Raw genomic sequence first — 23,662 nt, 5'->3', positions numbered from 1 at the left:
GGACCGGCAGACCGAGCGGGGATTGGGGGGGAGGAATGTACGCATGCGCAGAATACGGCGCTCTCCCGAGGTCCACTGGGTAATGTAGTTCTTTGTGGTCCGGGCAGGGGATGGCGGAGGCGGGGCAAGAGAAGGACTTCTGGTCCTCACTTGCGTCAGTCTTGGGCACAGGGCGGGGCTGGAGGACTAAGAGTCGCCGTACGTCCTGCCCCGCCGGAAGTGAAGGTGTGGGTCCGGCTGTGGGCTCTGAGAGGGTGAGGCGCGAGGGAACACCAACGCCAAGAATCAGTGGGGGCGGGTAGGGGACGCCGCAGCTGGGGCCATTGAAGGGGCACCCGTGGGCTCGAAGGGCTTTTTATCAGGCGGTACTACGGTGTCCCGGAGAGTGAGGGGCGGGGACGCGCGATCGTGGGTACTCTGGCGACCTCGGTTACCAAGCCGGGGAGGGGCGTGACGGGAGGGTCTCTTCGGAAGCGGTGAAAGCCTCCGGTGGTTTGTCTATTCAGGAACCGGGAGAGTTAAAGACTGCTGGGCTCGTGTTCAATATGAGAACCCAGACTTAAGGCGGGGAGGCACAAGGGATGGGAGAAGGTAGGAAGATGCCCCGTGAGAGGGAAGGTGGGTGTCGTGACTATAAAAGGACGCTGCAAATCGTGGGACGAGAGCGGACTTGGTCTCATCCGATCCCTACCCTGCCTTTCTGTCCTTGCAGCCCCTGCCCGGATGGCAGCAGTAGTTCTAGGGGGAGACACCATGGGCCCCGAGCGTATCTTCCCCAATCAAACTGAGGACTTAGGGCCACATCAGGGTCCTACGGAAGGAACTGGAGATTGGAGCAGTGAAGAACCCGAGGAAGAGCAGGAGGAAGCAGGGGCAGGCCCAGCAGGATACTCCTACCAGCCGCTCAATCAAGACCCCGAACAAGAGGAGGTGGAGCTGGCACCCGTGGGTGAGGGAGAAGATGGAGCTGCTGACATCCAAGACCGGATCCAGGTATGCTGGAGGGAATTGTTCCAAAGACGGTGAAACAACGCCCCAAAAGCGGGATGCAGATGACCTCCTCTCTGTTTGTGCAGGCCCTGGGGCTTCATTTGCCAGACCCACCATTAGAGAGTGAGGATGAAGATGAGGAGGGAGCTGCAGCCTTGAGCAGCCACAGCTCTATCCCCATGGACCCAGGTGAAAAGGCTCCGTCTCTCATCCGGGGTACCCACAAAGGCGACACATTGGTTTAAAGGCAGTAAGAAAAGCCATTCTCACAAAGAAGGAAGTTTGTTAACATTTGCAGACTTCAGAAGCTGGGTGAAAGGCTACTTAGCTAGACTTGGCAATCACGTGGAATTGGTGATTCCATGGGTCAGGGTTGATTAATCAAGGAATCGGGAGAGGAAGCGGGTCCTTGTCTCTTCCCTAACCAGCCTGTGGCTCTGCTTTCAGAACACGTGGAGCTGGTGAAGAGGACGATGGCTGGAGTGAGCCTGCCTGCGCCAGGGGTTCCTGCCTGGGCTCGGGAGATATCGGATGCTCAGTGGGAAGACGTAGTACAGAAAGCCCTCCAAGCCCGGCAGGCATCCCCTGCCTGGAAGTAACCACATGGGGAGCTGCCCGTCTCCTCCCTTCAAGCCAGGACCAGCACAGGACTAACACATCGCTCTTTTAACATCCACCTTCCCATGTCCCTTTCCACATCAAGGCAAATCAGACCTCTCAGAGACCCACTTTATTCAGTTCTGTACATATGGGGACATTGGCCCAAGCCCAACCCACCTTAGCATGTATCACTCTGTGTGGAGAATAAAGCACCCTATGTACACAGCCGAAAGCCGAACTGCCTGTGCCCCTGAAACCTGGTCCAGCCCTCCCGAGTCCTTGCTTTTGTGAGTGCCCATGGGCTACAGGTGACGGCCTGCCCAGCATCTGCATAAACAAGGAAATAAATAGGCGTCGCAGGAGCCATGCCTGGGGCACCGTTCCTGCCTCCCTCTCTGTAGCTATGGGAACCGCCGCACAGGAAAGCAGTCAGCCACAGGGTGGTCCCTTCCGTGTTTGTGATCCCAGGACTGCTGAATGCCGTAGCAGGCAGGGAAGGTGCTTCGCTCTCCCCACCTTGGTCCACTGTGCCCTATACTCATCCTGTGTCCGTAACATACTTATTTGACCTCTGTGTTGTCCTGGTTAGGTGGAGGGTAAACCCCCTGCCTGCACAATGCTAGGGCTAGGGGCCTGTTTGCCCTGCTGGGGGTTGGTCCCCCCCCCCCAGCTCTTCACTCCAGTGGCCAATGGATCTTGATGTAACTTTGGTGACACGCTCCTCCTACTTTACCCTGCAAAGGGGGGGGGGGGGGGAGGAGAGACACCTCAAGTTCAGATGAGGAGGAAATGAGGGGAGGGAGGAGCATTAATTCCTGTCTTTGCGTTGCTCACAACAGTTTCAGGTAGCTGTGGGGTGGGGAGCAGGGGGACAGGCACCCCAAGTTGTCTAAGCACTGAGCACGCAGTGCCCAGCCTGTCTGTACTAGCCACAGGGAGGCATGAACACACTTAGGGGTGCCTGCATCCTCTAGAGTAGCCTGAGAGGTGCTGTTTTGCCCCAGGTCAGCCAATAAGGAGCAGAGGGTAGAGGGCCGGGCTGCGTCCTGGGGCCGGGCTGCGTCCTGGGGCCGGGCGGGCTGGGACCCTGGGGGGGGGGGGTCAGAGGGCCTCCTGGCTAGCAGTCAGGAACTCTTCCGCCCGCTTGTGTGCCTCTAGTGCCTTGATGGTATACACGTCCTGTGGCAGCTCTGACTTCCTCCGGAGCAGCACTTTCTCCTTCTTGATGTCCTTTAGCATCTGTGTGTGCACAGGGAGAAGGCCAGCAATGGTGACCGGTTCCCAAGGAACTCAGTTTTCCCCTGTTTGGTTCTGCTGGCCTGACCCCTCTCTCCTACAACTCTTCTTGCCTTCCAACCTGACCCTTCCTTGCCCATGGCGCTTGCTCACCTGCACCGCCTCTGTCTCCACTGTCCTCTTCAGGAGCTGGATGTCCTCTGCTGTGGGGGTCTCCGTCTCCATGGAGTACACAGGGGGCAGTGGCGGAGGGGCTCGGAACATGGGGTACTGTGAGGGCAAGGCAGGGACAAGCGGGCACGTCAGAGCCTCAGCCTTCTCCCAGGCCCTCTCCCCAACTCTGCAAGGACCAGGCCGCGGCATAAAAGCCTCACCTGGGGATTGAGCCGGGCCAGCTCCTCAATCTTCTGCCACATTTCCTCTCTTTCCTTCATCCGGAACCGGCCCCTGTGGGAGGGAACAGTCGGTTGGGACTGGGGACAGTGAGCTGGAGGTGGAAGGTCCCAGTCCTCTAGGAGGCAAGACTCACTTCTGCTTCTCTGCCTTGTACTGTTGTGTGCAATCGTCAAACAGCTTCTGGTTCATCTCCATGAAGAGCTTCAGGGCATTGTAGATGAGTCCGTGGATTGTCCTGCCACCCAGAGAGAGATGGTGTGCTGGAGGCCAGAGCCTGCCAGCAGTGCCAGAGCCCCAATTTGCTTGTGTTCAAGTATCTGCCAAGAGCTTTTCCAACCCTTTACTAAATCGTATGGCCTGAGAGCATTTGATGGTCCTTACTAACCCTGGCCCCACATCCTCTGCCTCCCTTGGCCCAGGCTCCTCCCTTGGCCCAGGCTCCTCCCTTGGCCCAGGCTTCATGGAGTCCCCGGGAAGGATTGTTGGCACCATACTCCACTTGCCCTCTGCAGGACACACTTGTCTACAAAAGCACGCCTCCCAGGCTGTGGTATGAAACAGGTCAGCTATCTGGTACTGCAAGGATGCCTCAACTCCTCAAGGACCTACTTAGTAATACTTGGTGGGCACCCGCTCTGCTGGCTGAGTGGCCCGGTGAGTTCTGCACCCTCAAGAGTTTTGAATACCCAGATCCCAGCACCAGCCCAAGCTCGGTGCCCTACTTGTTCCAGTGGCTTTTGGAGTTCCTGTAGAGAGCAGGAAACATGATAGGGAGGACTCGGGCGGCATTGTCACTGATGAGGCTCATGATGTACTCATTATTCCAGTAGTAGAGGGCACGCTCTGCCACCTGGCAAGGAGAAGTGACATTCAGTGGGCACTCCCTGCAGTCCTCATGACCTGCTCTGCCGTGTCTGGCAGATGCGGTTTTGGTCTTACCTGGAAATGGGGGCTGGAGACACACTTGGCGAGCTGGCGGAAGAGGGGCTCCATCACTTTGCTGAACTCTGAGGGTTCAATGACATCCAGAATCTCCTCTAGCTCATTCAGAAACATCACTTCCTTGGGGCTGTGGGTCTTAGGCCAAAATTTGAGAAGTCCCACGATCACCTGTGAAGATGTGAGGATAAAATTCCTAACCCTGCTCAGTTCTCTGGGAAGCCTTTCCATTGCCTTGCCCCACGCCTACACTCAGCTAACCCCATGGCTCCTTTGACTTGGATCAGTCTCCTGAGTACATAGGTTTTGATCCCCTTGAAAGGAAGCCACATCACTCAGTCCTGAGCATCCATTTACAGCATCATTCAGTAGTTACAGACTGGAGCTAGGGTCTCCTGCCCAGTCATAAAGCTCTTGCCTGAGATGTACAAGGTCTTAGGTTTGACGGCCAGTACCACAAATGGCAGAAACCAAACCAACAGGGACAGATAGGTGGGCAAACACTGCTGATGCCTGGGGCCCCGGGAAGGAAATTACCGGCTCAGTAAGGCTGCTCTCCTTCTCCAGGAACTGCACCACACAGTATGCCAACTGCAAAAGGTTGAGGATGGAAGTCAAAATGCAGTTCCCAGAAGGCTCAGCTCTCACAAATGAGATCCCAGAACGAAGGGGAGGTGTAGAGCGCGCGCGCGCGCACACGCACACACACACACACACACACACACACACCCCGCGTCAGAGGAAGCCCTTTCCCCCAGTCTCTGATGCTCAGGTGAGGGTCCTCAGAGACAGGCAGCTCACCTGAGGATGGTATACACTCAGGGACTTGACCTTGTGAAGGGGAAGCAGGACACGGATGAGAAACATCTTGTGCTCTTCCTTAAGGGGCAAGGCAAAGCCATTGATGATGCTAGAAGCCAAGGGATGCTTTTAGGACCAAGGGCTTATATTCAAGCACGCCGTGCCCACCCCCACCCCCCCCAGTCTTCCACGGCATCTGTACTCCCCACTGCCCACCCCCACACCCCCCCAGTCTTCCACGGCATCTGTACTCCCCACTGCCCACCCCCACCCCCCCAGTCTTCCACGGCACCTGCACCCCGACTCACTCACCTGCCGAGGATCTCCAGGAGCTCAGCAATCCCATTGTGATGCTCAGTCTCATAAATGAACCTAAGGAAAGATGGCCCTCTTGACACTCCCCCAACGTTCTGTAGTCCTTCCTGCCTTCCTGTCCCCATCCCACCATGGCAGCGGCACGCTGTGCTCCCAAGCCTGGGCTCATTGCCTCACCTGTAGAAGATGTGGTTGATCTGCCTACGAATATATGCCCGGAGCCCCAAAAACTTGCCATAGATGCGATGTAAAATGGTCTTAAGAAAATCCCGCTCTCTGGGGTCCTCACTATCAAATAGGTCCAGGAGCTAGGAGCAGAAGGTTAGGAAAGGCAGAGAATGAGGCAGCAGTCAGGGAAGGTATGGGCTGGGGTCACAAGGTTCCAGCCAGGAGAACTCCCAAAGTTCTCTGGGGAATGGGGTCGGGTCTAAAAAGCGGAGTGAATTTATTATACAGCTCATTCACTGCTACCTGGGCATGCATGTTTATACCCCAGAGTGGAGAGAGGCACTTTATTCCTTTTTTTTCCCCCCCGATTACACTAGAAGTTTCCCCGATTACACTAGACACAGCTGAATTCCCAGTCTATCAAACTGAGGGGGAGGAGCAGGCAGGACACAGGTAAGGCATGTGGGGTTACAGTTCATGGGGACGGCAAGAAGCTCAGACTCACAGCAAGAACAAACTTCTGGTCGATGTACTTCTTGGCTATGTTTGGCTGGAAATCTGGAGACTCCAAGAAACGTAAGAAAAACTCATAAACGAGCTGTGGAGGAAAAGAAACTTCATTGAGACCTGACCCAAGGACTGGGGGATGCCCCCTTACGGCAGTCCTGAAGACCCTGTGTCCTACAGCCTGACCCATCCCGTCCCTTTGGCCCGGTACCTGGAGATGTGGCCAGGCAGCTTCCAAGGTAGGCTCATCTTCCTCAGGGTCAAACTCGGCTCCTGTGGGATTCGATGAAGGTGGCAGCGTCCGGAAGAGATTCACTGAAAACATGGTGACGGCCTCAGGGTAGATGGCCTCGGTGACAACGTCGCGGCTGTGGGTGATATACTCCACCATCTCGTTGAGCCCTGCCCGCTTCACCTCTTTGAACTTGAGGTCGCTGAGTGGGTCTGATACAAAGTCAAAGAGGACACAGCACTGGCGCAGCTTCTGTATAAAGAGCTCCTCGCGCTCCTGGGTTGGCGAATCTGTGGAGGTGTCAGCGGTCAGTACGGCCCATCATTCTCCATGCATGTCCCTCTGCCTCTGTGGGTTTTCCCTTCACACCCTGCCAGCACTCCGCCTCCTGGCACCTCGTCACAGTTGAAACCCCCGTGTCTTCCCAAAAGACAGACTCCTACGCCAACCTTCGTGGCCCCAAGGCCAGGTCCTCAGCCCCTGTCTGGGTTTACCTTTCAAGGCAGGAAGCTTCTGTAGCTCCCTGTTCTTGCTGAGGTTGAAGCGGGAGGAGCTTTGCCGTCTTTCTTTCTTGACGATCTGGGGTCCCCCTGAGTACTTGATTTTGCTGAGCTGGGTTGGGGGTGGTGTGCTGTTGCTGGGACGCTTGTTGGATGAAGGCGGCTGAGACTGAGGCTGGGCCTGGACATAAAAGTAATTTGTTGAAGCCCGCTCTCCAAAGGATGCTCCCTACCTGGCCCTCGCCACCCTCCCTAGCTCTTCACACTTGTAGAGAGGTAGTAAGCCGTCTCTGCCAGGTAGGCCAGGGACAGACAGATAACTGTGGTTACAGCCCCAGGATACAATGGCCAAGAAGTCCTGCCTACACATCCACAGCCTTCAAAGTGTTCACACCCTAAGGAGGTAAAAGTGAATGGATGGATGGTGACAGAGAATCAGAAAAGTAGTTATCAGGGCCAAAGACAGCGGTAGAGCATTTGCCTAGCATGTGCAAGGCGGAATTCAGTCTGGGGGCGGGGGAAAGGGGAGCAAGGGTTTCAGCCCTAGATGCAAGAGCTGGCTGAGAGGCAACATGAGGTACCTTCTGGGCAATGGAAACACTATGTCTTGAGGACATCTGGGAGGTAGCACAGTGTGCAACATACACTTCACTGAGTACACTCCAATGACTGAATGTTCTATACCCTTCAATTACAAAGGAAAAGAAATGCATTCATAAGTCTTAGCAGCTTACCAGAAATTTAGTTTCACAAAAACCCTAGCTGGGCAGTGGTAGCACACACCTGTCTAATCCCAGCACTTGGGAGGCAGAAGCATGTGGATCTTTGAGTTCAAAGCCAGCCTGGCCTACGTACCAAGTTCCAGGTCAGTGAGACTTATATAGTGAGGCTTTCTCTCAAACAAACTAAAGGACAGTGGCGGGGCTGGAGAGACGGTACAGCAGTTCAAGAGCACCTTCCACAGCTGCTCTTCCACAGAAGCCCAGTTTCATGCCCAGCACCCACATAACAGCCTACAAATGCCTGTAGCTCAGTTCCAGATCTAATGCCCCCTTCTGGCCTCTAAGGACACCAAAAATACCTATAGCGCGCGCGCGCGCACACACACACACACACACACACGCACGCACGCACGCACACGCGCGCGCACACACACACACACACACACACACACACACACACGGGAGCAGGCAAAACATCCGTACACATGAAAACAATAAATCTTTTTTGCTTATTTGGGTTTTTCAGACAGGGTTTACCTGTGTAGCCCTGGCTGTCCTCCCTAAAAATAATAAATCTTAAAAATCCCAGGTATTATGCACACACATCTGTTAATTCCTGAATGTGGACGGTGGCACTGAGGATCAACAGCTCCAGGCCAGCCTGGACTGCCCAGCAAGACCCTGGTGAAACACAACAAACCCCAGTAGACTGAGCAAGCTTGTGGGCGCACCCCTGTGATTCAGCTATCCCGCGGCTAAGAGGCCTGAACAAGGGAGACTGACTGGAGTTAAAGGGGCAGGCACAGCTGCACAGCAGAGTGTTTGCCTAGCCCTAGGTTCAATCCCCAGTACAGCAAATAAGTAAACAAGCCCTGTAAAGTGCGCGCGCGCACACACACACACACACACACACACACACACGCATGCACGCACGCAAGCACGCGCGCGCACACACTGGCCTGCCTGCGCACACGGCTTGCTTGAGCCTCGGTGTTCTCACCTGTAAGATCAGGTTGACAGCCCTGCCCAGCTTACATGGCTACGGTGAGAACGGGACCCGGAGGCCCCGGCACACAGCATCTGCTCTCTAAGTGCCCGCTCTTCTTGCTGCTACCCCACCTGGGATCACTTTTATTTCTATGCCCAGCTCCTAGAAATGCACCCTGGGAATTCCTCCCCACGCCAACCCGCTCAAATGTTCCTTTGAGTCCACTGTCCCCCCCCCCCTTGAAAAAGCAGAGATCAGGAAGTCACTGGATCTTTCAGGGAATCGCACCTCTTCCAAAAAGCTGAATCAGCTCATATGGCCCTTGGGGCTCACCTCAGCCCCCTTTAACTATGTTGGTCCCAGTGCCACCCTAGTGATAACTCTCCCTTGGTCTATCAATGTGTCATTCCCTTCCTAATGCGGAGACCCTTTAATACAGTTCCTCATGTTGTGGTGGCCCCCAACTGTAAAATTATTTTCACTGCAGTTTCATAACTGTAATTTTCCTACTGCTACTGTTATGAATCGTCATGTTGAGATCTGCAGGGTATGGTATGTGAGCCCTGCGAAAGGGTTGTTCTAACCCCCCGAGGGTTGAGCCCCACATGTTGAGAACCAGTGGACTAGACAATGAATTTCTCAAAAGCCAGGGCCTTGGTTTGCATCCCTCTGGGTACTCCAGGAAGTAGCCTCCATCGTGGATGTTCGGTTAAACAGGAACCAAGCCTCCTCCTGCAGGCCTCTCCCTGCAAGCCCCTTACCTCCAGAGAAGTCCTTAGAGCAATGGCTAAGGTCACCACACGAGGAACGTTTGGTATTAAAGAGTCGCAGCAGCAGGAAGGTTGAGAACCACTGTCTTAGCGCACACTCTGTATAGCGGGGCATCAGCGGCAGAGTAGAGTAGAAAGGGTAAGGGACACAGGAAGGCACAAGACTCTGGCTCCTTGACAGGCCTCATGCTGGGGGTCCATCTGACAAAGATATTCTGTACTCTTCCCAGAGAGGGAAGAGCCAGGCAGACCTCAACTTTCTGTAGACGAGAAGAGAAGTTTGCAGGAAGGCCTAGTTATGGGGGTGCACACCTTTAATCCCAGCACTCAGGGTAGGAAAATCTCTGTGGGTTTGAGGCCAGCCTGGACTACAGAGTGAGTTCCATCTAGAGCTACATAGTGAGACCCTAACTCACAGGGAAAAAAAAAAAAGAAGTCCAACCTCTGTCCAAGTAAGGTTTCAAGATAACACAAAGATGTATGGATTAAAAATAAAATGTCCAGGGGGCTGGAGAGATGGCTCAGAGGTTAAGAGCACTAGCTGCTCTTCTAGAGATCCTGAGTTCAATTCCCACAACCACATGGCAGCTCACAACTGTCTGTAATGAAATCTGGTGCCCTCTTCTGGCCTGCAGGCATACATGCAGGCAGAACACTGTATACATAAAAAGTAAATAAGTCTTTAAAAAATTAAATTAAAAAAAATTGAAAAATAAAAAAATAAAATGTCCAGGGCTAGAGAAACGGCTCAGTGGTTAAGAGCCCTTGTTGCTCTTTGAGAGGAACTGGATTCAGTTCCCAGGACTCACAGGGCAGCTCACACCTCCAATTTCAGAGATCCAACACCCTCACACAAACATACATGCAGGCAAAACACTAATGAGCATAGATAAATAAATCATTAAAAGAATAAAATGTCAGGCTGGTACTCTGAGTTTGAGGCCAGCCTGGTCTACAGAACCAGCTCCAGGACAGCCAGGAACAGAGACTACACAGAGAAACCCCATCTTGAAAACCAAAACACAAAACAAAGCAATTTGATGCCCAAGCGTCCCTTCCACACAAAGACTACACTGCCCAATGCTGGCGTGGCTGGAAGGCAGCTGGGGGGGGGGCTGTCTGGTTCATCTCACTCAGGCATTGCAGTTTCTCATTTTGCTTTGTGTATGTATATGTGTGATATGTATAGGTGCATGTTCATGTGTGTGAGTGCGTGTCACTGTGCATATAATGTCAGACGACGACAACCAGGATGTTGCTTCTTTCCATCCAGCTTGTTTGAGGCAGGGTCTCTCCTTCGCTGGTACATATGCCAGGCTAGATGGCCTGCAAACGTCCAAGGATTCTGTGTCCCCCCCCCCCAAGTTTGTTGTAGGCACGCTGGCATTTCCAGTGTGTGCGCCTCATCGGCCTTTACATGGTTCGAAGGCTCGAACTCTATGCTTGTGTGCAAGCGCTTATCTGCTGAACCATCGCCCCCGCCATGTTCTAGTTTTATAAGGACCACCGGTAAGTCCCCCAAATACAGGAAACACGTGAGACGGTGAGCCCACCTAAAGTCCCTGATGGCAAAGCCCCGTGAGGCCATCTCCCGTTTGTCTACCTTTCACATGCTTGTCAGAAAGCAAATGTGTGCATGTGTCAGCCCCACTTCACACTCAAGCGTTTATTCCAAATCCCCCACCGTCTTCTAATGTGTCTTCTAATGTCTCCCCACCGTCCCTGGGTGGGTAGGAGCCATCATGAGGGCAACTGACAAAGGCAACCCAGCCATTCTGCCTCCCAGCTGTAATTTGTCCTGTCTAGTCCTTCTGAGACTTCACAGAGACCTGAAAGACTTTCTAAGCAGAATCTACACCCCCCCCAGGAGTCCTCCCAGTACCCACGCCTCCTGTCTCCACCTCCCGAGTGCATACACCACCACACCGTTTAGGTGCCACTGGGCACAGAACCCGGGGCTTCGTGCATGCTAGGCAAGTGCTCTACCAGCTGAGCCACACCCCTAGTCCCCACTATAAGTATTGTACCCTGGTGGTGGTGGTGGTGGTGGCGCACGCCTTTAATCCCAGCACTCCAGAGGCAGAGGCAGATGGATCTCTGTGAATTCAAGGGCAGCCTGGTCTACAGAGTGAGTTCCAGGACAGCCAGGGCTGTTACACAGAGAAACCCTGTCATGAAAAAAACAAGCAAACAAATAACAACAAAAATAAAGTTTCCTAACAGAAAGATGGAACACAAAGTTAGTACAAAAAAGAAGCTAGCTAAGTGGCACATAGCTCTACTCTTAGCTATGCAGGGGACTAAGACAGAAAGATCCAGAGTTTGAGAGCCAGCTTGGGCTACACAGGGAGACCTTATCTCAAAATTAATTGCAAAATGCATAGATTGAAGCAAGCATGGTGGGCGGCTCACACCTATAACTCTAGCACCCAAGAGACAAAATGGAAATATCACCGCAGGGTGAAGCCAACCTGGACTACGCAGCAAGACTGTGGTACAAAACACAGAAGGGCTGGCAAGGTGGCTCATGGGTAAGGCCCTCAAGACTGACAGCCTGCGTCCATCCCCAGGACCCAAATGTTAGAAGGACAGAAGCAACTCCCACCAAGCTGACCCATGACCGTTGTGCAAACACACAATAAACATACAAGTAAATGTACACAAGAAAAAAGAAAAAAAAAAGAAAGCCAAAAAAAAACCAAGAAAGCACCCTGCCTGTCCCACTGAGACATCCAGAGCCCCTCCCATCCAGTCCTGTTTAATTCTCCCATCCTTCCTTTCTTCCCTAGACACCCCACCACGCATTAAAGAGGAAAGGGTGACTAGGACATGGCCCTGGCCTTCAAAGAGCTCAGAGACGGTAGGTAGTGCAGCCTCAGGAGCAGCTAACAATACAAGGGAAATAAATACCAGAGCAAGGCTGTGGAGACACGGAGGAGTGGGTTACAAATTGCCTGGAAGAATTATGGAAGACATCTCTCAAGAGATGACTTTAAACAAAAAAAAGATTTATTTTTAAATTATGGGGCGTGTTTGTGTGTAGCCGGAATTGCAGTGGTTGTGAGACACCCCACACAGGTGTTAAGATGCTAACTCTGGTCCTCTTAACCACTGCCCCATGTCCTCAGTCCCTCAACGGGTGCGTTTTGATTTAGCTCTTAAAGGATAAATGTGAGTTTAGTAGAAAAAAAACAAAAACAAAAAAACAAAAACCCGGAGAGAAGAATACAGCAAGTCCAGAGGAGTGGAAGCCACATTCCAGGCGAGCTCGCTGTGTTAGCCAATGACTTCCTCTGGGACAGTAACCAGGGCAGATGCTACAAGAACAAAGCGGGCCGGCTCAGTATGGCCACCGATGTTGGATTTTAACTGTGAGAAATTCCAAAGTTAATTTTATATTGTTTGTGAACAGGATCGCATATATAGCCCAAGCCAGGCTGGACCTTTAACGTGGAGACCAGGCTAGCCTTGAATTCACAGCAATCATCCTGCCTCAACCTTCAAAGTGCTAAGATATGGACAGCACAACTGGCTCAAATTCGACTTTGGTGAGGTTTTCGTTTCGTTTTGTTTTGTTTTTGGTATTTCAAGACAAGAGTTTTTCTGTGTGGCTTTAGAGTCTGTCGTAGAACTCGCTCTGTAGACCAGGCTGGCCTTAAGTTCACAGAAATCTGCCTGCCTCTGCTTCCCGAGTGCTGGGATTAAAGATGTGAGCCACCACTGCCCAGCCTGGTGGGTTGTTTTTATTTTGCTTTGTTTTGAGACAGGGGGATCTCTGTGTAGCCCTGGCTGGCCTGGAACACATATGTAGACAATGCTAGCCTGAACTCACAGAGATGTGCCTGCCTCTTCGTCTGGAGGGCCTGGATTATTGTCGTGGGTCACCACACCCCGCTCAAACTGGTTTTGAAGTAGAGAACTTGGCTGAGGGTACAGCCGTGGTAGAACACATGCTTTGCTTAAGTGAAACCCTGGTTCAGTCCCCAGTACTGCAAGGAGAAAAGGAGAAGCCTACAAAACCAGAAAGGCTTGAGGCTAACGACTGTGCCTTGGAGCTGAGGTTGGAGAGACAGGGCTGTGCCTTCCTCCCTGCATCCCTGCATCCCTGCATCCCTGCATCCAGAACAAGCCAGCAGGTGCTCAAGAGTCCATCTTTTCCAAGTCAGACGGAAAAGAGCCTTAAATGCAGAGGCAGGACACGGAGAGTTAGTTTCACCTGGCCTCTCAAAGCCCCTTTCCACAGTGCTCTCTTTAGCCTATGAATCCCAGCTCTGCCATTTGTTCACAGAGAAAGGCAGTTAGTTCACTCTAAGCCTCCAGTTCATCTGTAAAATAGGGGTGATCCTAGGGGAAAGCAGTGAGTTAAATGTGCACGCAAAGCATCAGTGTCTGGTGCAACATGCTGGCTGAGCAGTGTCCCACCCAAATCTGTGTCTACCCCGAATCTTTGGATGTGACTTTACTTGGAACAGGGTCTTTGCAGTTATACTTAATCAAGTGAAAATGAGCATTGTTGGGCGGGACGGGGCATCCCTAATGACAGGTGTCCTTCTAAGAGGGAAATTCGGAGACCAAGACACACAGGGAGAGGGCTGTGTGAGGGTTAGGGGAGGGGCTGAAGCGGACAAGGAGTGTCCGCACTGTGCAAAGCCAGCAGGAAGGCACAGAACAAACCTTCCCCTAGAACCTCAGGACAGGACTGGGGTGGAGGCTTGCACAGTAATGTGCTTGCTATGTAATCGTGGTGAATGGTTGGGATCCCCAGGACACACATCAAAGCCAGGTGGCGTGGCGGCACACCTGCAATCCCCCGGAACCAGAAGCACGGATAGAAGCCTAGACCAGTGGTTCTCAACCTTCCTAATGCTGCAGCCCTTTAATACAGTGCCTCACGCTGTGGTGACCTCCAACCATAAAGTGATTTCATTGCTACTTCGTAACTGTGATTTTGTTACTTAAGAACCCTAACGTGAATACCTGACATGCTGGATATGCCATGAGATCCCTGAGAAAGGGCATGTTGGCTAGTCTGGATAGTCTCCAAAGGGCCACAGAGATGGATTAAGACATCAAAATAAAGATGAGGAGCAAATGAAGGACACCTGATGCCAGCCTCAGACTTCTACTCGCATGTGCAAACTCATGCACCGCTACACATGTGAACACACATATATACACACTTGCAGACACCTCACACACATACATACACAAACATTAAATTGAAAACATTTTAAATTTAAATAAAAGAAACCAATGAGATGGTTCAGCCACTGAGCCTGATGACCTCGGTTCAACCCCTGAGTCTACATCCTCTGACCTCCACCGGTATAGTCTGGTACACTGACACACACACTAAACAAAAACAGATAAACGTAGTGAGTCAAAATTCAAGACCTGCTCTAAAAAGTGTACGCCAGGCTGGCCTTGAGCTCATAGAGATGGATCTGCCTCTGCCTTCCAAGTACTGAAAGTAAAGAGGCCACAGCCATCCTGCCCACATTTTTAACCTCAGAGGCTGGAGGAACCAGGGTTCAGTTCCCAGCACCCACAACAGCTTGGAACTCCAGCTACAGGGACACAACACTTCCTTCTGGACTCTGCAGGTACCTATACACATATACACATAGCCACACACAGAAATTTAAAATAACTAAAAAAAGAAAAAGAAAAAGAGAAAGAAAGAAAGAACGAAAGAACGAAAGAACGAAAGAAAGAAAGAAAGAAAGAAAGAAAGAAAGAAAGAAAGGAAGGAAGGAAGAAAGAAAGGAAGAAAGATAGATCTCAGGTTAGCTGCTACAATTGTTAGGATTAGCTGAAAAACACTTTCTGGCAAATGCTTCACGTAGTTAAGAGTTTAGCCAGAGTTTGGCCGGAGAAGCGCAAAATTCTACACTAGAAAAAAGGGCAAGGGAGAGATGTGGTGAGTGGTATTTTAAAGCATGGTCTCAGGGCTGGAGGCAGCGGTTCAGCAGTTCAGAGCGCTGGCTGCTGTTCAGTGGACCCAGGTTTGATGCCCAGCACCCACAGGGCTGCTCAGTCACCTGCAACTCCTGTTGGGGAACCTGCTGTCCCTCTCTGGCCTCCACAGATACCACATGCCCGTGGTCCACAGCCATACAAGTAGGCAAAACATCCATACACATAAAAATAAAAACTACAAAGACCGTGGCCTCCCATCCTGGTCCCCAACTCCCTCAGCGTCTGTCTGCCAGCTACGCAAGAGCACTGCACCGTCTGAAAAATCACGAAGAAAAATTCCTGTGGCTACCTCATACAGACAAGCCTGGGGAGGCTTTTCATAAAATAGAGCCCAGAGTGAATGTGACACCCTCCTTTCCTAGGGGTACTAAGACACGCCATGTCCCTGAGCAGTCTCTCAGCACACTGCTCACATCACCAGGCCGCTGTTCCCCGTTTAGTGAGTGAGGTCTCACTCCCTCTTTAGTTCACACTTCACACACTGCTACATTCCTATGTGGGTGCCCACACTGGGCCAGGCAAGTAAGATCCTCCAGAAGCTCCCACACTAAGATCAGGGAGTTGTTAAGTGCAGCCGAGGGACTGAGGGGGCAAAACAGCAAGTCACAGGGGCCCGGGCCACCCTGGGGATGGAGGTAAGTGGTCAAGGCAGGCCTGACTAGGCAGGTAATAGCCAGGGTGCCTAATAACGAGGAGAATGTTAGAGACGCAGAAGACGGGGTAAGTGTCCTTCCTCTCCCTTTAAGTCCTGGCTCCGAGTCTCTCTTGGCATTTTTAATACTGTCACTAACTCTCATCTATTTTCCGCAGTGGGTCCCATCAATACCCAGAGGGCGTGTCCCAGATAGACACACCCACTATGACCCACAGTGAGCATACAGGTATGAGACGGAAGACACACCATACGGCTCTTCCCCTCAGTTCAGTCAGGTGGGAAGACACGATGGGAACCAACGGCGGCAATGTCTGGTGACGAGGACCAGTCCAGAGACTGCGGATTACTGTGCAAGTGCAGGGAAAGCATCACTCCTCTGTTGTGGTCTACAAACTGGGCAAGGAACCTAGCCTATTTCTCCTGATTACTTTGCAAGTCCTAAATCAATGGTCACCAATGCAAACGTATCCGTCGGGTATCTTTAGAGGGGGCAGGAACAGTAAGCGGCCTGAAAAATCTAAATCCAGAGCTCACCACATCACTTGTCAATCAACCTCCTTTCCCGGGGAAGGCCCAAGACCAACCAGCAAGACCTTTGCTTCCTGAACAGTTCAGAGCAGCCAAGAGCAGGAAGGAAAAGTCAGAGACAAGGACAGCAGCTCCCACACATTCACAAGACCCTGTCAGCAAACAAAGCAGACCACTGGCTGTCCCCAGAGGTTCAAGGACACCCCTGGGCTTCCCCAAGCCCCTCTACTCTCTGGCTATCTTGTTTGCCTCTTTATTGCTTTATAGCCCTAGACTGCTGAGCTGTGCTGACCTCTGTTCATGACTGTCCTTTGGTCACACTGAGACCAACGGCAGTGGACCCAGCCCGCCCTGCCCAACTCAGGGACACCAGCTACTCCCCAACCCCTGCCCCACCCAGATCCATACCAAAGCAACTTGTCATCCCATGTAGCATTTGTAGACTTTTCCCCTTTTCTCCAGGACCACAAATCTCCCTTTTTGAGTCAGGGTCTTGCCATGTCACACAGCCTAGCTCCAAACTTGTCATCGCTGACTTCCCACATGGCAAGTTTACAGGCATGCATCAATGGACCTCACTTCTTCTCATGGTTTTTAACCCTAAGAAAGACATCCTTACGACATACACTTGAGCATGCTGGAAATTAAACCCAGGGCATTAAGCATACTAAGCATGGGCACCACGACTGGCCATACCCCTAGTCACTGAGAAAGGAGTTACCAACACTAAACGGTGCAGGCAGGAAACAATCCACGAGAAGTTAAGGAATCTGAAAGGATGGAGTACTTATTTGTCCTACCCCAGCCAAATCCTGCCCAAAAGCACTTGAGATTTGCTGTCCCATCGAGGCCATAGAAGCCTTTGCCTGTGTGTGTAACTGGCCCCTCAGACCTTTGCCCCCAGCCATGAGGGAGCTGTGGTTAGTACCTGCACTGGGACCAGAGCCACGTCTACATCTTTTACCTCATCTGAGTTCTCCCCGCCACCATCTTTGCTGGAGCTGCTGGGCTTGGCTGTGCCTTTGGCAAGCTTGGGAGGTTCCTGCTGGGAGAAGATGAAATTAGGGTTAGCAGAGACCAAGAGAAAGGGAAGGCCTTGCCGGAACCTCTAAATCTTTTTCTTCTTTTTAGTACTGGGGATCAACCCAAGGGCCTTGTGTGTGCTAGGCAAATGCTCCCCCACTGAGCTGCACTTCTGACTCTCCTTCCCAGATCTTTGCTGTAACTGCACACTATCCAGCTGGTTTAGTTAAAACCTACTGTATCAGCCGGGCATGGTGGTGCAAGCCTTTCTTCCCAGAACTCAGGAGGTAGATCTCTGAGTTCAAGGTCAGCCTGATCTACAGAGCAAGTTTCTGGGCAGCTAGAGCTACACAGAGAAACCCTGTCTTGAAAAACCAAAACAAACAAACAAAAAAAAAAAAAATCCTACTATATCGACCCTGGGGCACACAAAGGCGATTCACCCCTTCCAAGGCGTTTAGTTCTGGCTAGGAAGCCAACCTCAACTTAATGCTAAGCATGACAGCAGTCTTCATCTGTCCCCTCGCTGGGCTGGCTAGTGAATGGGTTAGGGTTAGGAAGCCCTCAGTCAGGAAGAACTAAGGTGAAATGGTTTACTGGAATAGCATCAAAACCAAGCTGGTCAGACAGGCTTCTGGGCAGTCTGGTCCCAGATGCCTAAGGTTCCGTGCTAGAGCACAGCAGAAATCACCTCTCTCCCCTGAGGACCATCCAGAAAGACCCAGAGGCTTTTGTTGAGATGTCTTGAGCAGCACCCAAATGAGAAGGTGCTGTAGGTATTTAACAGGATGCGAACAGTCAGAAGGCTTCCATTCCACCCAAAGTGTTAAGAGTCTCAGGCAGTCAGCAGTGGGCTAGAGACGGAGGTGAAGCCCTGAATTGTTAATACAGTGTGAGCACCAATCTAAAGGTTCCCTTGGGAACCTGGCAACTGGCTCAGGGCCCCGGCCTGTCCAGCATCTCTTCCCATGCTCTGGGCCAAAACAAAAGCAACCACACAGGGACAGGATGGGGAGAGTGTGAAAGACTTGAGGCTGCAGCTCTGACTGAAGCTCAACATCAGGGCTGTGGCATCCGCTGCGGGTCTTGGGAACTTCCACCCGCTTAACAGACCTATGTAGAGTCCTTGGCCCCCACGGAACCAAGCTAGTGGGTCTGCTTTAGTCATGAGCAAGAACCTGGGCAAGGGGCAAGAAGAAACCCTTCCTTGTAACGGGGCATGCAGCCCGCCCTAGTGGTGTATTCAAAAGCTCAGCCCGAAGTGCAATGGCCGCCCGCGGGATCGGGTGGGGATAACAACAGAAGGGATAGAACGGACATGGGGGGGGAGGGTTGCAAGATGAAGCTTAGCCTGCAAGGAAGGCCTGCCATGCGTCCTACAGATGCAACTTACTCCGGCAGACCCAGAGGAACAAGAGAAGGGGGCTGTTCCTGGCCCTGAAACAGGATAGACTGAGGCCAGCAAGGGTGGATTTTCTCACCGTGTAGCTGGATGGAAACAGATTGCCCAGGGAAGCTGAGAGCTCCCAGGCCTGAGCACTTGAGCAGAGCCTGGATGGACTCCTCTAAGGCGTGTTGCAAAAGGATTCAAGCCTTAGATGAGAGCTGGATTAGAGGACCTTGGAAGTCACTTCCAGCTCTGAGAGCCTGCAATTCAACAGCAGCCAAGCCCCTCAGTACGAAGTGTTAAATGATTGTGACTCTGGGGGCAAACAGATCTCAGGGAGAAGAGAGTTCTGTGTGGGCTGGAACAGGGGAAGGCTTTCTGGGGGTGGAGAGGGAAAACCATTCTCGGATGGGGAGCGGCTTGGTGGCCTGTGCAAGGGAAAGGGGCTCCTTTGGGTTGAGCATCCTCCCCCTGCCTACTCACAGGGCTGGCCACACTAACTCTTGCCGATTGCTCCCAGCAAGTGGTAGAGGGGAAAAAAAAAAAAAGATGCAGCCAAGGCAGCACAGCAAAGTGACAGCTCACAACAGACGCGAGCCCTCCAACAAAGCTGACCTGCCTTCACTCAAGTCTGGCCTCTACACCGGATCATACGCTGCTTACTTTTCTTGTCCCCCTCCACCCACCTTATGGCACTCAGCACGACGCCTGAGAAACGTCTCGGGGAAATGTGCCTGATTTCAGCTGCCTTGTGTGGGTGTGAGTGGGTGTAGGGGAACAGGGCCCACAAGCCTGCTGAAGAACAGGTGAAGCACACACAGTGGCCCGGCCCAGCTGTCGCACGATGTGAGTGAGGACTGGGCTTTACAGCCAGCGCTCAGCTCACTCCCCGGGATGTGAGAGGTAACCAGCCTCTGGGTCTCACTACCCACACAACAATAGGAGCCACTTCCCGCAGCCCAGTGTCTGGCACATAGACTCCCAATGTTGGTTAAGTCTATTATTATTATGAATAAGTCCCCGGGAGGGAGCAGGAAATAAAAGCCTGAAATCCAACCTCAGAAGAGAACGGTGCAAATCTCCCCCAAAGTCTGACCCAGCACCGACCTACTGTGTGCAAGGAGACGCCAAACCTCAGCAGTTTAGTTATTACCTCAGGGAGGGAGACAAGACCTGTCTACAACTCATTCCCACCCAGGGCTGAACACAGGGTCTGTGAGTGAAGGAGACTGGAGATGGGTGAGGGGTGGGGAACAGGGAAGCCTCCACCCACCTGTCTCTGTGCCTCCATCCTGGCACACCCCAGTCACACTGCCTCCTCTCTCCCCCTCAGATGGGTCAGGAGGCCTGTGCAGGAGATTACACCTCATAGCGGGTTCCATGCCTGCTCCCGCGCATCCCGATCCTCCCAACACCCTTTCTCAACCAAATCACTCATGGCCTAAGGAAGCCTAAGAATGTCTGCTTCCATTCTCAATCCTCCGGCAGGCAAAGGCTTTCTACAGATGGGACAGGATCTAGTGCCCAAGACGAAAAACTCCAGACGGACAAGGATCTGACTGCTTCCTCAACTCCACACCGGCCAGTTTCCAGCTTAGCTCTCCTGAGGGTGCAGTTTCTTCAGGTGAATGACCCAAACCATCTTGGCAAAACCACTCCCAAGGACAGGACTGGGTAGGACGCACAACTCTGCTCAGCTCACCACCTTCAAGAGGTTCAGCACCTAGGACACCATCACCAGACTCTGAGGAGTTTCAGTGACAACCCATAATAACAGAGCTACCTGGCAAATCCACAAGAGTTTGGTTGATAAGGTGAGAGGGTAGCACAGTGAATGCAATCGACCTCTGGGGTCTTCGGGAGGGCAGACCACAGTACCAGGCCAGTGCCAGCCCCAGGAGGAGAGAAGCTGGGCAAGGCTGGAACTGGTAACCTAGCATCCCTGGAAAAGTCTGCACCTCAGAGGAACCACACCTCTGAGTCAGATCTCAGCAACAGTAGGAAACAAAGGGTAGGAAATGGCAGGGATGAGGAACAGGTGAAGGCGGTAAGCAGACCCAAGAAGGGGAAAGAAGGCAACATCAATCAAAGGCCTGGGGGGCTGGGGTGCAGCTCAGTGGTACTGCACACGCTTGGCAATGTGCAAGGCCCCGGGTTTGAGCTCTATGCTAATAAAGAAATGGCCTGTGTAAGGGCATTACGACAAAGTATGAATGTCCAGGGGTGGCTGGGCTGCAGAATAATAAAACTAAACAGAACCGGGCAGATTCCTGCTTTAATAAAACTCAGGAAAGGGAGCGATCCAGCACTGTGCAAAAATGAAATGCAAAGGTTATCCTAAGGGGTAAGGGGAGGAGCCTGTTCAGATTAGAACAGGCTGTTTGGGGTGAACATGGAAGGCAGACGATGCCAGTTAGGCACTTGCCCAGATGAGCCCTCCAAGTCGGGAGACCTGATATTGCATCTGGGCCTCCAGCAGGATGTGTGACCTTGGACAAGTCCCTTCCCCTGACTCAGCCTCAGTCTCCTCATCTGGACCACTAGGGACTATAATGCATGTGCTCAAAAGCTCCCTTCCAGCACCGACGTTCTGGGGTTCCATCAACAGAAGGAAGGGCTCAGTCCTGGCTTACAAGTTTGTGTGTAAAGGAAGACTCGAGGGAGGGGCCTAGGCCAGATTTGGGCGGAGGAGAGAAAAGGCAGAGCGGTTCTAGGTCAGGGGCTTGCCGTGGAGGGAGAAGGGGCTGTACCGTTCAGAACTGTGGAGAGGCCGTTTATAGGCTAGTGAGGAGAGGAGGAAAGGGCTGCACAGGGCGGGGGTGGGGGTAGTACTGGAGGAAGATGCAGTCTTGGATGAGGACTGTCCCAAACCCGTGGGGGATCGGGGACAGAGGAAGGCGGGGAGAAAAAGCCAGGGAGTGAGCTGGGAGTGGAGGAGATCTGGAGGGGGCCGGGGGCAGGAGCAAAGGGGAAGGGAAGAGAGATAGGTGGGGAGAATCTGTCCGGGGCAAAGAGGGAGCGCTGTCCCAGCTGCTGCACGGGCTGGGGGTGCTGCCAGCCGCGCGGCCCAGGGGCTGGCCCGGGAGTGCAGCGGGGGGCCGGACCGGAGGGTCAGTCCGAGGCTGTCCCGGGCCTGCCTGGGCCCCTCCCAGAGCTCCGCGCAGGCCCCGCGGCGGAGGCGCACGGGCAAAGGCCACGCTCACCTTATCCTTCTTCAGTTTATAGGGCATCTCGGCCGGTCCACACCCGGCCCGGCTCCTGCGGCCCCGCTCCGGCTCCGGCTCTGCTCGGCCGCACTCGGCCCGCTCGGCGTCTCTCCGCCACCGCCTGCGCGCTGCGCCCGGGCCGAGCGGTGGCTGCGCCTCCAATTGGCCCTAACTCTTACAAACCTGCCTGACAACCAGGCGCCGCCTCCTCCGATTGGCCATTGGAGCCAAGCTGCTTCCTTTTTTTCTCATTGGAAAGAAAGAGTACAAACCGCCAGGGTTCGGCACCCAGAATTGGCTGGAAGGGAAGGTCCCGCCCTAGAGAAGGTCGGGCTTCGTGAAGAAGGCGGGGCCATGGGGAAGCCCGAGCTTGGCTGGCGATGCTGCTCTCCGGCGTCGCCTGCCTGTGCGTCGTCCTCTGCTATTCTTCATTCCTTGGAGCTCTGCTCCTTCCCTCCAGAAGTGGCTCTCACGTTTTCCCCTGCCCTGCTACCTGCCCTGCCTGGTCCGAACTCGAGGGAAGAGGCCCTAACACGAAAGGGCACCTTTCTTCACAGGAGTTTCAAGTAGCTCAAATTGCACCCGTCAAATTGATAGAGAAGACTCCCAAGGGTCCTCCTGTGCATTCATCAAGTCTGTCCTAGTTCACAGTTGCAGGGGAGCAGAGGGGAAGCCTATGAGCGCTGGAATCCGACTGAAATAAAATGAGAATCCCAATGCAAGGATGCCGGGATCGGTAAACTAGCTGCGTTTGAGCCACTAAGAATGAAGTGGGAAAGTAACAGTGTCCCAGAAGACCTATACCTTACCTGTGCCGCTGCCGCACCCAGGCTGGTGTTCTAATGGGTAGGTAAGACTGGGTTCTTGACCTCAGGGAGTTCCCACTCTGATGAGGTACACAGACTTGTATAAGAGATGATTAAAATACAATGTCATAAATTACACAAACCTCAGACCGGCGTGGAGGAATATATCTCAGTTAACCCTAGTAGCCAACAGACTACGTTAAGAAACTGGAGGAGATCCATCAAAAATAAGCCTGTGGGAGCCGGGTGTGGTGTCTTACCCCTCTAATCCCAGCAGTTGGAAGGTGCGAGAGAAGCAGGAGTTACAGACCAGCTTTCGCTATAACCAGTTTGAGACCACTTTGAACTACACCAAGACCTTGTCTCAAAACAAAACAACAAAAAACTAAACAAATAAGTAGCCAATGAACCTTACACGTAGAGTAATAGCCAGGAGAATGGGAACGGTGGAGGCTGAAGAGATGGTACAGTGGCTCAGAGCACCTGGGACTCTCCCAGAGGACCTGAGTCCAGTTCCCAGGACCTATATTAGCTGGTTCACAATTGCCTTTAACTCCAGCTCCAGGGGACCTGGACTCTGTAGGTATCTGCACTTAAACACATGCGCACATACACATAATTTTAAATAAATGTTTTAATAGAATGGGAAAGATAGGCTGGAGACCAGGCTGAGTGTGTTCCCATCACCCACATCAATTGGTTCACAGCTGCCTGTAAGTCCAGCTCCAGTGGCTCTGACGCCCCCTTGTGGCGTCCATAGGCACCTGCACAAAGGTGGTTTACACTCAGACACAGACACACAAATAAAAACTTAATTAAAAACAAATGCAAAAGATGATGGGGACAGGTGTGTACCGTCAACGGGATTTGGTGAGTCATTGCACTGGCGGAGAGATGGGATGAGAGGAAGGAGG

At 52.7% G+C, this 23,662-nt stretch overlaps 2 protein-coding genes across 7 annotated transcripts; one reads left to right on the top strand and one right to left on the bottom strand.

Annotated features, from left to right (window-relative positions):
- The first annotated feature begins 83 nt into the window (after positions 1-83).
- On the top strand, positions 84-1,822 carry Mea1 (male-enhanced antigen 1). Of its 5 annotated transcripts, none has more exons than XM_051204645.1 (4): positions 84-225; positions 713-993; positions 1,077-1,179; positions 1,438-1,822. In XM_051204645.1, the coding sequence occupies exons 1-4, from the start codon at positions 111-113 to the stop codon at positions 1,587-1,589; spliced, it is 651 nt and encodes a 216-aa protein (XP_051060602.1). In that variant the 5' UTR covers positions 84-110; the 3' UTR covers positions 1,590-1,822. The 5 variants fall into 5 exon arrangements, with proteins under 5 accessions (XP_051060602.1, XP_051060604.1, XP_051060605.1 ...); XM_051204647.1 differs by having other exon boundaries at positions 133-254; XM_051204648.1 differs by having other exon boundaries at positions 187-298.
- On the bottom strand, positions 1,706-22,108 carry Ppp2r5d (protein phosphatase 2 regulatory subunit B'delta). 2 transcript variants are annotated; one of them, XM_051204643.1, is made up of 15 exons: positions 21,940-22,108; positions 17,291-17,371; positions 6,679-6,865; positions 6,164-6,474; positions 5,951-6,043; positions 5,455-5,585; positions 5,275-5,334; positions 4,963-5,071; positions 4,699-4,752; positions 4,162-4,332; positions 3,945-4,072; positions 3,356-3,457; positions 3,201-3,273; positions 2,980-3,096; positions 1,706-2,829 (listed from the first exon to the last, which is right to left on the bottom strand). In XM_051204643.1, exons 1-15 carry the CDS (start codon positions 21,964-21,966, stop codon positions 2,692-2,694), a joined length of 1,782 nt encoding a protein of 593 aa, XP_051060600.1. In that variant the 5' UTR covers positions 21,967-22,108; the 3' UTR covers positions 1,706-2,691. The 2 variants fall into 2 exon arrangements, with proteins under 2 accessions (XP_051060600.1, XP_051060601.1); XM_051204644.1 differs by having other exon boundaries at positions 17,291-17,368.
- Between the last annotated feature and the right edge of the window lie 1,554 nt (positions 22,109-23,662).

The sequence above is a fragment of the Phodopus roborovskii genome, unplaced genomic scaffold (genome assembly GCF_943737965.1).
Source record: "Phodopus roborovskii unplaced genomic scaffold, PHOROB, whole genome shotgun sequence".
Classification (NCBI taxonomy): domain Eukaryota; kingdom Metazoa; phylum Chordata; class Mammalia; order Rodentia; family Cricetidae; genus Phodopus; species Phodopus roborovskii.
The sequence above is the reverse complement of the archived record's forward strand: the minus strand, read 5'-3'. Positions and strand labels throughout refer to the sequence as shown.

What these genes read in the sequence shown, in the direction of transcription:
- Mea1 (XM_051204645.1), top strand. Translation starts at nt 111, where the DNA reads ATGGCGGAGGCGGGGCAAGAGAAGGACTTCTGGTCCTCACTTGCGTCA. An exon ending in ACATCCAAGACCGGATCCAG is followed by an intron (nt 994 to 1,076) that starts GTATGCTGGAGG and finishes CTGTTTGTGCAG; the next exon opens with GCCCTGGGGCTTCATTTGCC. An exon ending in CTCTATCCCCATGGACCCAG is followed by an intron (nt 1,180 to 1,437) that starts GTGAAAAGGCTC and finishes CTCTGCTTTCAG; the next exon opens with AACACGTGGAGCTGGTGAAG.
- Ppp2r5d (XM_051204643.1), bottom strand. Translation starts at nt 21,966, where the DNA reads ATGCCCTATAAACTGAAGAAGGATAAG. An exon ending in ATAAACTGAAGAAGGATAAG is followed by an intron (nt 17,372 to 21,939) that starts GTGAGCGTGGCC and finishes ATCTTCTCCCAG; the next exon opens with CAGGAACCTCCCAAGCTTGC. An exon ending in ATCAACCACATCTTCTACAG is followed by an intron (nt 5,335 to 5,454) that starts GTGAGGCAATGA and finishes ATCTTTCCTTAG; the next exon opens with GTTCATTTATGAGACTGAGC.